General features: G+C 36.1%; 1 protein-coding gene across 5 annotated transcripts; it reads right to left on the reverse strand.

The window, feature by feature from the left end:
* Positions 1-739: 739 nt before the first annotated feature.
* LOC116247870 (methionine aminopeptidase 1B, chloroplastic) lies at positions 740-10,106 on the reverse strand. 5 transcript variants are annotated; one of them, XM_050075997.1, is made up of 11 exons: positions 9,899-10,106; positions 9,378-9,456; positions 8,953-9,190; positions 8,077-8,238; positions 7,938-7,979; positions 4,105-4,176; positions 2,638-2,717; positions 2,292-2,389; positions 1,868-1,915; positions 1,356-1,410; positions 1,068-1,204 (listed from the first exon to the last, which is right to left on the reverse strand). In XM_050075997.1, the coding sequence occupies exons 1-10, from the start codon at positions 10,005-10,007 to the stop codon at positions 1,370-1,372; spliced, it is 969 nt and encodes a 322-aa protein (XP_049931954.1). In that variant the 5' UTR covers positions 10,008-10,106; the 3' UTR covers positions 1,068-1,204; positions 1,356-1,369. The 5 variants fall into 5 exon arrangements, with proteins under 5 accessions (XP_049931952.1, XP_049931953.1, XP_031476131.1 ...); XM_050075995.1 differs by lacking the exon at positions 1,356-1,410 and having other exon boundaries at positions 740-1,204; positions 9,272-9,413; positions 9,899-10,103; XM_050075996.1 differs by lacking the exon at positions 1,356-1,410 and having other exon boundaries at positions 740-1,204; positions 9,272-9,416; positions 9,899-10,103.
* Positions 10,107-14,236: the final 4,130 nt, after the last annotated feature.

Genomic DNA, 14,236 nt, shown 5'->3' on the forward strand with positions numbered 1-14,236 from the left:
ACCCTTTCAGGTCGATGAATGTCGATTCTGGTACTAAGCAATCTAATTGTGGTGAATTAGATGTTAAATTTATGTTTTGATGAGTGAATTGAAACTTTCTTACTTTTATTTTATTTCTTACAGATATATTCAATGATTTATTTTCCTGATAACATATTTGAGAGATAATATTTATCAAGGAGAAAACTAGCGGGATGCAGTGATGCTCGTAAACATGAGGCGTTTTCCACTTAGCTAGCCAAGGCATTGTACTCAAGGCATCCAGTCAGGGGCAATGACACATGTGGGTTGGTGTGGACAATTTTTGCTTAATCTTATATTAATATCTCATGACTATTTAAGTATTTATACTTTGAGTTATCTCTTAAAAACTATAAATTAGTAAGAAACTTCTGGCCCTGCCTCTGCATCCAATATGAAGGAGTAAGATCTGGAGATAAATATTGTTATCCCTTGGCATAAGTTGGTAGAGATCTCCATACTCTGAACCAATTGTGTTTCAAAAGAGGAAAATGTTGCCTCTTTCAACAAATTTTGCTTGGAAATGTATAGTTTTAACTGTTCTCATTAACTTGAATAAATTCCTTAGTTTGTTCAAATTTCTTAAAAGGATTTTCTTTAATTTTTCTTACTAAAAAATTATTTCAATTTGATTCGAACTCAGCTGATTTTAGAGAGAGGTGGCTGCACTGTAGCTCATACATGTGTTACAGGATAATACGTCGGGTACTTGCAATCATAGAAAGGATACGGCGTTGGTCTATTAAAATCATTCTTTTATGTTGCCCCAATGTGGCTACTTGCATCATAAGTACATTTATGAATGCTAAAACAAGAGATACTTCTCATTTAACATCGTTTGACACGAATAATGATTTAATTTGTATACGTCGCTCCTCCAACAGTGTGATACATTGACCATACATGAAGCATCTCAGTGTTTATCGATATTAAATTTGCCACCAATCAAGCTTGCTGCATCGAGAACGATAATTGTCTCCCAGGTTCTCCTCTCCAATTGAATATTGTTACATGAAGCATGTCGAAGTTTTCTGCTATCAGCATCTGGTCAAAATCTCAGCACCAGTCCTAGTTATCAAAATTGTATGCTCACATTGTGCAGCGAGACTGCCATCAGCTGTAAGTGTCGTCCAGTTGTCGTCCCATGTAACACACTCTGTACTTCCCACTGTAAGGATTGGTTCTGCAGATCCCAAATTACATGATTTGGTTCAGTAAAATTCAAACCGAGTCACGTTCGGAACACAAAGTTGACATAATTTCGATTATATGGATGACAAGTGAAAAGCATGATACGGGGAAGACAGTAAGATGAAGTGGGTGACAGGCCACACCTTCAGATGCTCATTCATTGAAGAAAATGCACGAATGTAGAGTGACGTGCTTCAGCTGTGTGTCAACCACTAGCAAGGTTGGTCACTAGCTGGAGAAAGCATAAAAATAGTTGTGCACAAAGGGAATATAGTACAGTGACAAATCCAAGCAAGCACATAATGGTACAAGATTGCTCATGTTACATGCAGACATACATGAACACGTGCTCGCACTTGCAGAACACAGTGAAGCACACTGACACATTTGACGTGGCTTTGTGAAGCTTAGTGGTGGACAAAACAATTCAGCCCTGAGCTGAATTCAAACTAATATGTTGTTTATTTTGGTTGAGAAGTAATCTTGAAATACACAACCGAGACTGCTATCAGTTTTTTTGAAGATCTGCAAGAAATAACCGGGCCCTTGCAGTATGGGTATATTGTGAAGGTCTAAGTTGAAACAATTGAAACGACACAGAAAGCAAACCTTCTTCAAAACACATATTCCGATACACTAGAATGGCATTACATACCTATGGTAAATGTTTGACCTTCAACCATGCGGCCAGGTCTGTCATTACCTGCAATTCAGAAGGTTATTGAAGTCAACTCATTTTAAATGCAGGGAACCTATGTCAACCAACGCTCAAACTAATTTTCTGTCAAAAAAATTAAAAGGAAACAGCAAAAAACTAAAAAGTATCCTTAAAAGGCCATTTGGCCTAGAACTACAAATTCCCCCACAAAAAAGGTATTAATCTTACAGTCAGCCAGTTGCCGGAATACTCTTCAGAAATGTCATATATTCAAATAAGATTCTCAAGAGGAACTGAAACTTTAGTATAAATCACGTATTAGAAGAAAGATGCCAATTTTGAAATAGTTGGATAAATCGATTGTGCCTTACAATTACATGGAACCATCACACGTACAGAAATTTAGCTATTATGGACTTACGGTTATGCAATATAATCGGCTGACAGTGAAAGATTTGGCCAACACCATGTCCAACAAATCGCTCCACTACATTATAGCCAAATCTTTCTGCATGCTCACTGAAAATTGAAGGAAAATGTCACTAGTCTACTCTAGCAATGTAGAAGCCGTTGAGCTTGAAAAATCATCAATAAGTAAGAAACTGAGGTAAAATTAAGAAACGATTCTCTGAAGCAATAGCATCAGCATCTAACACAGGTTTACTGGTTCTAATAATTATTTTTATACCTTCTGATCTTTTAGATCATAATTTCTTGCAGACTTATGTTCTTGTTACATGAAAACGACATAAGACAACCATCTGTACCTTATCCGTTTCCCGATCTTTTTGAAACTAGCACCGTCTTTGCATACAGAGATGGCTCTGTGCATGCACTCTTCTGTCACCTATCATACAAAACAATAAAATTATGGAAAGACATTTCACTTATGCCACAATGAAAATGATGGTAACAGTAAAGAAAGAAACAAGAAGTTGAGTAAACAGATTGAAGCTTGAGCAAAAATAAAAACTGACTAATAAAACTTCATAAATCATTTGCTCCACTCCAGAGCAGCTTTTGGTTAACACTGGTTCCTTACAGTTGGGTGTTCAGTTTTCACAATAATGTCAAGTTTCCAAATATCCATAATCATGCTTGTTCTGATGTTACTAAAAGTATAACACTCATTGTTTGTCCAAATGAGATATGAACTTGGTTTTACATGTCAGGGACGTCAATGAAAATTTTCTTTTTGGATATTTTCTTATTCATCTCTATGTCATGGGTCATTAACATATTTGTCCCTATATCATATCTATATGTATTTACCAATCCATCACAACCATTTCCTTTAGCATTTCAAATTAGTACTTCAGAATAAAATTTTCAGCAAAGATTGTTTGTCTTACATGAAATGAGACAATTTCCCCTGTAAAGAGAAAACATGATGTATTAACTAGCAGATGGCATAACACCAAGTTGCTTTCTACATAACCACAGTAATTTGCTGACTTGTTACAAATAAGGGAAAGATGATCTGTCTTAAAAGTGAAAACATGATGGGTGGGTTTATTAGTCACCATAAGGTAGAAACAAATTGCTCATTGGCCAATGAATCAAGGATGAATTTGGACAAGCCCCTTCTTCTAAACATTTGTATACAGATTCTGGTCAAATATTGGAAAACCAGGTTTACCTCCCTGTAGATCAGGTTCACTACTCCCTACAAAGCAATGCTCTTTTTCTTAGACAACCAAATAATACATGGGCTACCAAAGGTCATTCAAACAGAAAAACCAGGTTTCCAGTTTGTTACAGGAACCAGGCTTTCTCATTCTGTCATTCTGTCCAATTTATCTAGAAGTAAACAAGAAAGTTTACATGCAGTCTAGAATCTCCTGAATTGTTCTGTACTTACAAGAAAATTCAAGAGCATTATTTGTTTTTGAAAAAAAAGAAAAAGAAAAAAAAGAAAAAGTCCATCAAAACTCCAAAATATGGCCACTGCCAAACCAATGGATAACAGTCATGCAAAGCAAAGGCAAAACTGAAAGGGTAAATGTAAATAAAAATGAATGTTCATCTGAGCCGAAAGGCTCAAGGTTCAGAGCCAAGGCTAGAGCTCAACCTATTGCAAGAAATGACCTGAGATAAAACCTTGACCACCTATCTTTTAGATAAGTTCTACTAAATCGTACCAGAGGAAGAAAAAGGCACAAAAGAACATGAAACCACATTGGTTCTCACATCCTCATCAGAAAGAAAGGTAACTATTGGAGTAAAAATATTACCCGCACAAGGCGCTTAGCAGCTTCATCAACATTTCCACAAAGAAAAGTCTTGGAGGTGTCACCATGATAACCCTATATTTCACTTACAACAAAACTTAGTTAATGATTAGCTAAGCAAACATAATGCTTGCATATACATCTTAATTCTCATTCATATTTAGCACATTAAAAGCCAATATCAAACAGATATAGAAAAAGTAATGACCGCGCCAATTTCTAAAGAGTAAAGATCTTTCATAATTTCAAAAGCAAAATATTCAGATACATGTTTAATAAAAATCAAGGCCATGTTATCACATAGACTAAATCAATACTTGGGCTAAGATGATGTCACACAGGAACAACTGCAACATTCTGCAAGTTCTTAATTAAAATGGATGTCAAATCCACCAAATTCTCAGATATATAGTTTGATAGCTTGGCCCAACCATATGCTATTGAGCAATGACCATTAATCTAAGCCACATGGGTACGGGTACATGTACAGGTTTTGGGTTTACGTATGGTGAGGTAGGTACGGGTAAGGCAATTTTAGAAAATCTGGGTACAAGGGTAAGCAGAGTTAAGCATGGGCATCGGGCCAGGCACCTGACGGGCGACGGGTACCTGGTACTCGGCCCAGGCTCGGGCCAAAAACAAAAAAAGCACCGGTCCGGCCCGATAAGTTATCGGGCCGGCCGAGGTGGGCACGCCTGCCGATAAGATTTTTTTAATTTTATTTTTATTGATTTTTACATATAATTATAATATTTTATTATGATTAAATTATATTTATATATTATTTTATATTTAAAATATATATTTTTAATTTTAACCAGGCCGGGCCCAGGCTTGGGTTTCAGGTGTCGGGCCAGGCTGGGCTGATGCCCAGGCCTAAGCAGAGTGTCTATGTGAATATATACATAATACATTATATATATAATAATTCACTAAAATTCTCAAAATTAAAGAAAAATGAGAGGAAAATACAGAATCTAGATGGAAGGGAAGTAAAAAAGAAGGGAAAAATCAAAATCAAAGCAAAAATTAAGCTTGAAAATATAAATTTTTAAGTTTTAAAATATAGTCGTACATGTGTCGACGCATCTGTGTACCGACACAGGTACTTGGGCAGATGCCACAGATCGCAAGCAGCTGTATGACTTAGATTAGCTTTCATTCTAATGGATGCTTTCACTAGAAATCCAGCTGATGACAATGGTCATAGAGCATACCAGAATATGCATGTTTCTCAACGAGAAAAGTGCATGAGGCTGTCCGCTGTGGTTGTGCAAGGTTCAGACAAGATGCAAAGTATTTATTAAAAGTCAATGGAAAGTATCACCAATCACTCTCAGATTAGCACCAAAAACAGAAGATTAAGGCTTCTGCCTTCTGGATATGACAGAATGCTTCATCTTATCAGAATGCTAAAGCAGAGGCCTTGTCAGTTTGGCATATAGCTTTGCTTTGACCGCATTATTCCTAAATTCCTAATAGCATTTCTCTTACTCACCCTTATTCACACTGTATCTGCATTATCCTTCTTTATATGTATTAATGCTTATCCTTTTCTTTCTTTTACATTAACAAAAATTAATCCATTCTAGAGGCAGGCCTTTTTCTCATCTTCTCCTCAAAGATAAAACAGGACTTGACCCTACCTGCCTACCACAATGCTTCATTCAGTTGATACTAGCATCTCCTGTACCTATGAATGAGAAGGATTTCAATCCCATCCTTTAAGATAGATAGAAGCACCTTTACATTGTGTACCATTAAATCTAAAGAAGAAGCCAGTCGCAAGTCTAAAACATTTGGCAGGTTGAGCAATAACCACTTTCACAAAAGATCCATGGTATCACACTAATTTTTAGATGCAACTTCTAGATTCTAAATACAATTCTACTTATAGATCCATGTAAATAGCAAGCACAATAGAAAAAAAAAAAAAAAAAAAAATATATATATATATATATATATATATCTTTGGAGATCAATCATTAAACATATGTTATGGTAGCAGGAAACACTAACCATCTTCACAAAAGCTTAACCATATCATGCCAATTTATTGATGCAGTTTAGGCATTTTAATTACAGATTCACTTGCAGAACAACGTAAATTAGGAAGTGAGGCCAAAATTTTCTACATATTGATCATTAACCATCTTGGCAGCAGCAAATATTAACCACCTTCACAAAAGATCCATATCATGGTACCGCACCGATATCTTCGCTGCAACTTGTGTATTTTATATACAATTCTGCTTGCAGACCAATGTGATTAACAATGACAGTCAGAGATTTTAGATTTTGATCATTAACCATTTAGGTAATGGCAGCTGAAAACCAGAAACTACTACTTTAATTGCTGCAGGTCATTTTATTAGTTCAGCCTTTCCAGTGGCAATTTCATCTCAGAATATAGTCAACATGTTAAACAAGCACAAGAAAGTGGCTGTTTAGCATAACTTAGGCGGGAATAATATAACACATGCAAGTTTTGTACCTTAAACAGAAAGCAAAACCAGTCACATTTTATGTTGCCAAGCAGCTTGTGCCATCACTCCATTCCAGTCTCAAAGACCAAAAACCACCCTACATGAATGACTTTTTATGTCTCCAGATTCTATGATAATGCATTCTTAATGATGAGACAATAGCCACTCAACAAATTTCCCAGAGATAGCTAAGACCAATTTGAGAAAATATTTGCAAGCCCGCAGAAGTATGGAAGACCTAATCAATCATAATTAAAAGCTAAAATTGTTTAGCTGCACTGACCCAAATTGAAAAGAAAGAAAGTACTTCTACGCCCAAGTGCATCTCTTTCACAACAAAAATTTTCAATGTCTTTTTAATCTATTACCCTTTAGCTTGTTAAACCCACTATGCTTGTTTCCTACAAGCAGAGAGATTTGGATTGTCCAATATAAGCAAAATAACTAAAATACAAACTCTTCACAGCCAACAGTTTTTCAGATCAAGCCTACTTGCAGGAATTCCAAAGCTCCGCTCTTATAGCTGCTATTCAACTCCCCAATTCCATTCTGATAACCCTTCACAAATAATAAACCCATCATCTCATCTATCCTTCTCTGCCCTTTAAGGTGTCTCAAAAAACAATAATTTTCCTAAAGATACCAAACCACTTGGAGAATCATGAACAACTAGCAGTTTTCTATTGTGATCATCTTTGGATGTTTAGAAGCTTCAATCACAATTAAATCCTAGTTGCAACAATATGGTCAATTAATGACGTAGGGCGCATTTGATGCACAGGAAAAAGAATGTGCAACAAGAAGGTTTTTTCAAGATTCTAGGGCTTTTCCGCACAGCATCAAACCCCGAGAAAAAGAAAAGAAGATGACGACAAGTTGGATACATGTGTATGATTCAGTTCCACAGTTCCACTAAAGTTGGAATCAGTTATGCAAACATTTAGAAGCAAGCCACTCAAACATTTGTTGCTCCTGTTAAATGCTTTTCAACATAAAAAGAAGGTTCATATTACCAGCTGACACGGTGTGCTAGCTTGCCCTAAGAATGTGACTATGGCCTACTATTAACTGGTTGAAACTTAAAAGATATGCTAGAATTTCTTGTGTCTATGCAAAAAAAACTATAACTCCATTGCACATGTAAATGAAAATTCATTCAAACTTAAAAGATACAAATTTAAGTTCACATGCCTGTTTAACATTGTTAAACATTAGTCACGAGGACCTAAAGTACAGATTGCCATGTACAAGTTAATAATTAAAAATGAAAGAACAGAATCTTTACACAATATTATATGACATTCAGTGGAAAATTAAAAAATAAATGAAGGAAATGGTTCAGAAACGTACATCCAGATAAACAGTAACATCAATATTAATTATGTCACCATCCTGCAAAATTTCCAGAAGAAGTTTGTTGAATGTTCAGATGCTACTATTCACACAAGGTCCAAATGAAATGCATAAAGTAAAAACAAATTGTCAGAACCTGTAATTGACGAGAATCTGGTATTCCATGGCACATGCACTCATTCACTGATGTACAGACACTCTTTGGAAATCCTCCATAGCCAAGTGGAGAAGGATAAGCCCCAGCATCAATAATCATCTCATGCACTGCTTTATCAATTTCATTTGTAGTAACAGAGGGCTGATGAGACCACAAAATTTACATCATACAAGAGTCACCAACACACAAACCAAATTTGTTTAAGATGCATAGTCTACTAATAGCGTAAAGCACTTTTCTAATAAAGAAGTCTTCGTATGCCAATGTATCACCAAGAGTAACAAAGAACTAACACTGTCCATCTTGCTACCCCATGGTTTCAGCATCACCAAAAGTTTTGGTAAAAGCCAAATCACTGTAGTGTTAGTGAGCCTAAGAAAACATAAGTACCTAAGATACATTAAGCTTGAAGGAACTGGAAATACAACATTATTTATGATTCATCAATTCCTTTAACATTATTGCTCAACTTCTCTTACCAAATATACCTTAAAGATTTAGAATACAATTTCAATTATTTTCATCTCTACATTAGCAAATGACTATCAGGAAATAAAATATGATAGGATCTCATCAATCTTGAAAATATTTATGACAACATATTCATTTAGAATATTCATGCACATCAAGAATATATCAACTAACTAGAAAAAAACTAGACATGGTAGATATGTAAAACTTGGACGTACATGAAAAGTAGGACTAAAGTTATTTTTCGTCATCTTCTTTTTCTCTCTCTCTCTCTCTCTCTCTCTCTCTCTCTCTCTCTCTCTCTCTCTCTCTGTTTTTGAGTATTCAAGCAAGACTAAAATCGATCCATGTAAAGGTACCAACTTCTTTCTTAACTCTACTCACCCTGACCATCTTTCCTGCATTTTCCAGTACAACAGCGGCAAGCTTGCAAGCAGCTCTCATGCGAGCAATGCCCTCACTGTCATGTACTTGTGGTTCACTTGACAGCTCTGGCAACAAAGTTGAGTTAACATAAGGAGGCTTCTGAATATGCTCTGGCACAGGAAGACGAGCAGATACTTTTCCACGTCTTAAAGGTGGTCTTTTTCTCACCTTTCCAGTGGTTTGTAACTCGCGGGACCTGATAACATCATAAAACTTTCTTTCTTACAACTAAAAAGCACTTCAACTGGACCAGATTCATTTTTAGTCATTAACTTACATAGGGCGATCATGCAAGCCTCTGCGTTTGTGCATGTGAATTTGCACTAAATAAGAAAACTCTCGACTTGTGTATCGTTCTATCTCAGTCGGTTCAAACATCATACCTTCTTATGCGCATGGCCTCCTCTAAGCCTGATAACCTTCTTGAAAAGACAAAAAGACGTTGAGGTACACTTTTATTTCCTGAAATATGAAAAAGTCAAGGACAGAATATAGCAACAACTTGGAGACAAAAAAGGGCCATGGGAAAAAAAACTCCAAATTTCCAAGTATTTTTTGCACTAAGTGGGAAGAGACCTTGCCTGCTTTCTTAGTTCAGGAACTGGGTATTAAAACATAACAGGAAAATGCCAACATGAAACTAGCATATATCCAGAAGAAAATTAACAAAACCCAGTGACTCAGACATGAAATTTCCATTAGAGGAAACTTCATGAAGAAAATTCCTCTTGGGCAAAAAAATGGAAAAAAAAGCAGAAACATAACAGCCACAGGCTAACAACAATCAATGGTTTTAATTGCATCATATGCAAGAGGATGGTGGAATTCGGAAGTATCAACTAGTCAAAATTGGAAGGCCTTACAGATTGAACGGCAGGAGCATAGAGAGAGAGAGAGAGCTCACCGGGAAGAGGACAGGTTCTGAGTTGGATGCCCATAAAGGAGTCTTCAAATGACTGGTGCGGGCCACACGTCATCATCGTGGAGACTAAGTGAGACGGAGAGGCCGCCATGGGAGAGAGAGTGCGAGTTCTTTCCTTCTTCTCGGGAGATAACGAAGCGGGACAAGCGTATGGCGCCCACTCGCACCGATTCCACTATGAAGCGAGACAATCGAGTTACTCGATACCACCGATTTGCATAGCCTCGGAGATTCAGCATGCTTTGCTTTCAAATTCCGGGTATGGATTGGATAGATCTGAATCCACGTGTTTGCAAGTACGACCGGGCGTTTGATTTCAATGGGTCCGAATCCGGAACAGAGTTCCAGATTCTTGTATTGGATCTATGTTGAGTTATGCAGAACCCTCGGCTTATAGTTTCTTAGACATCAGTTGGTCTCAATTTGAAACATTTATAAAAACAGATCCAAATTCCTTATAGGTTCAAACCCTGAGACCAACTTGACGTTTGACGGTGCCATCGATCCAGATTTTTGTCCGATCCAATTTGAATAACCATTTTACTGACTGGAACCAAATTCAACTGACACTTCCAAAAAAATTTCCACCAATCTGGAAATCTGATTGCCACAAATTCATGTCAGATTTTGGTCCTCAACATCCATTGTGGATTTATGGGATCCAGATTGAATCCGCAAGTGACCGAATCAGATCAAATCCAGGCACACCTGTTCACATCAAACTACTGTTTTGCTCCTTGAAGCAGAATTACTTCTCCGGTTCACCCTACATCAAATGTTTAAATTTTCTTCCATTTTATGATGAAACAAACAGTTCACTGTGCTAAAAGAATTAAATTTTATAATCTATTGATCCATTGAAGATCTTACATCCTCACCATGGGTTGGTCGTATGCTATGTGGTTCATCCATCTGTAATGTGAATATTGCAGCCTATCAAAAGCACATCAACAATACTCATAATGGTAGTCGTCTATCATGAAAAGTAATGGAACGGTGGAAATGATGTTTTTGGAAAGGTGACTTTCTCAGATCACATGAACTGCCATGCCTTCCTGCTCTACTGTTAGACACATGTTAAAAATTATTAAGATATTGAGTGAGCAAAATGAGTATTTCATGTTAGCACTCTACAAGGGACCGGAAACCTCATCCTTCCTCCTATCTTTTTAGAGTTTAGGTTTACTTTTGGTGCCTCGGATAAAACGCCCTACTGTGCTTAACTTCCATAACGGTGCTCCTGTTTTATTACACAAGATATTGGTACTTCAAGAATTCAAAACGGAGACTGACCACCACCGCCCCTATCCTACCCATTGCACCAACCCCAGTGGCGTAGCCACATTGTGACTAGTGTGGGCAAAAGTTCTTTATTTTTAAACGAGAATCTTGAATATTTATCACTCCATATATATAAGTGTCTCACCAGATTTGAGTATTTTTAAATAAATGGTTAAATGCCCTTCTAGCGAATTTTTCTGACTCCGCTACTGACCAACCCAATCAAAAATTAAAAATTATTAAGGTAGAGATTTTATCTCCTAAAGATAGATCTAACATCAGCAGAGAAAGTATTCAACCTTTTGCATGATGTCATTATCAATCAAATCACTAATCGCATTGACCGAGCATGCAACTTGAAAATCAACAAGAATTTAATACGCAAATCCAATTTACATGCAAGTTCCTGTAAACTTGGTCCTATGCCCAACATGGCAATTGCTGGTCTAGAATCAGGCTCATCCATGGTATAAGAATAGGAAGAATAGTTTTCCGAATGAAGAGAGTCCCAGTTTTGCTGCCATTGTCTCAACTCTTCTGGCTTACTTTACTTTTCAAGGCAACTTAGATGTTGATCAGAATTTCATGGTAACTCAAAATTATTCTACTAATTGGATTTACATTTTTAGTAATCTGCATGTTTGAGAAGAAAATCCCTTGAAGACGACCAAGATCAGGTTGCGTGCAGAAAGATGATGATATCTGAATGCATATAAAATCTAAATCTGTTTCTTAATTCCAATGCTTGTCCACACTATGCCTAGTCAGACACAAGGGGATTGACATTGTCTGTAGATTGCGTTTGCGGAACGAATAAAAGTTTCGGAATTTTGAGCAGTGCACCGAAATATCATTTTTCAAAATTTTTATATACAACAAATGAATTTCTTTTAAAATTTATACATATTTTTTTTAAAAAAAAAATTAAGGTGGGGCCAGAGTCCATTCCGGCCCTACTCTATCCCCTCCCTTGGTCACCTCCTCGTGGCACCTGTAAGGCCCAAATTGGCCGGTTCGAATCGAATTGGTGACAAATTGGTTTGGTTCAAAAGTCGATTCAAGAGCTCCACATGTTGCCTTTAAAACGATTTTCAAATATATTAAAATTTTCTTATTTTTATTTTTTTATATTTATTTCTTTAAAAAAAAATTGTTATAATATTTTTCATTGATTCACAGTTGGACTTTAAAACGGTTCTTGCGACGCTGCATGCTTTTAAGTCTAGTGAACAGCTCGGATGCATGTTTATAAACTGGGCCATGAATTTTTTTATTGCAAAATCTAAATTATAGTTTTAAAATTTTAATAATTTCTCAAAATTTTTATATAGGTTAAATTAAAATTTATCCATCCAATGCCTCAGCTGAACCGGTTGCGATTGTGCGAATAATGAATTATCACTTATTTAAGAAAAGTAAATGGAAATATGTAGCAAATAATTAAACCACCGGGTGATCTGATTTGCTTCGAGTGAGAATGACGCAAATATACTCAAGCTAATGAAATGCATCAGAAGACACACAAAGTTATATGGTTTTCCGATATATGGATGGTAGTCTGCTGAATGAGAAGGATTTAGTACGTTCTCATGGACTGGAATTTTAGAATCTGTATAAGATTGGATGCAGCTAAAGAGGCACAAAATTAGGGATATAAATAAATCTGATTTGGATCCGAAACGTCTCAAACAAAATCAGATATGGAAAAAGAATTTTGCATCCAATTAAAACATTGGATTGGACTCAGATATAAGAGATTGCATCCTATCAGATTTAGATTCAGATTCAGACTTGGATAAATATCGCATCAGATTTAATTTTAGATAAACATCCAGTATCCAATGTCTATATACTTTCAAAGTTGGTTCTTAACATATGGTAATGTAGTCTCGAGTCGACTTAAAATTTGGATTCGGGTTCCGATGTGACATACAGAATCGATACAGATCGGATTCAAATTAAGAAAATGATAGTTAGATTCTGATTCAAATATGATTTTTCTTCTTTGTATTTGAATCTAAATCCAAATATATGAACCTCGGAAAAAGCAGATATAATTAAAAATACATCTGATTCAATTCCAATCAATTGACAGCCCTACACACAAAAAAAAAAAAAAGATACTAAAAATGGGAAAGCTCAAGCCTTGGTGGGAAGGTTGCTATCTTTATCCAGGGTCCTCAATTTACTACCGAGGAGCATACGTACTAACTTTATGTCAAATCCAATTTGATATAACAGAGTAAATATTCATTATTCGCATATAGCGTATGATTTGGTACCTTACTGGGCTGGCATTAATGAAGGATTATTTGCTAGATGGGGAGCTTATGAAATTCTTCACTGATTGGATCCTGTCTATTCTTGTTATCTTTTTTTCTTTCTTTCTTCTAGAATGGCAAAGATAAATTGTAATAAAATTCATATTCCTAAACATTTTGGGACTTATTTTCCGCTTTCTGCTAATAATTCCATAAAGAATAAGTTCCAGCTGATTTTTTTTACGAAAATCTTGGTACATAGCCATTCAACAGTTTCGGCAGAAATTCAGCAAACTTATGTCATTTCATGGTCAGCAGTTCCTGACATGTTTTTGTAAGACTACAAGGCAGACCATCCTACCCAAATTCAAGTTCATTATGGCTAAAACAAGTTTGACAGATTTTTTGTTCCCGATTTGGCTAAGTTGGAAGTTCTATCTATTTTGGTTAGCCTCAACAACTATGCAAAGTTGCCAACAATGTCATCCCACAAAATGCAGGCAGCAGATCTTCAGAAAGTAAGCTTGAAGAAGTTTGTTCTTTTATTCATTTTCACTATCTTATTCTTATAATGTGCTGAACTAAGATTATGACTTTGCTTTCATATCTGTGCTTTTTGGATCTTGTCCAACATTTAGATCAGTTCAGTTTTTATTTTAGCCCCCACTCAGTACTCCTCTTGGTAGCTTTTAACTAAACTATTGGGAGAGTGATCCTCGATTTTCCAGTACTCTCCTGCAATTTTCTTGACTTCATTCGGAATCATAGTTTGAGCAGT

The sequence above is a fragment of the Nymphaea colorata genome, chromosome 2, assembly GCF_008831285.2.
Source record: "Nymphaea colorata isolate Beijing-Zhang1983 chromosome 2, ASM883128v2, whole genome shotgun sequence".
Lineage (NCBI taxonomy): Eukaryota > Viridiplantae > Streptophyta > Magnoliopsida > Nymphaeales > Nymphaeaceae > Nymphaea > Nymphaea colorata.

Coding starts and splice junctions, on each gene's coding strand:
- LOC116247870 (XM_031620271.2), bottom strand. CDS start 10,007: ATGGCGGCCTCTCCGTCTCACTTAGTCTCCACGATGATGACGTGTGGC. Junction 9,191..9,377: donor GAGGCCATGCGCATAAGAAG/GTATGATGTTTG, acceptor TGATGTTATCAG/GTCCCGCGAGTTACAAACCA. Junction 4,177..7,937: donor ATGTTACTGTTTATCTGGAT/GTACGTTTCTGA, acceptor AGTGAAATATAG/GGTTATCATGGTGACACCTC.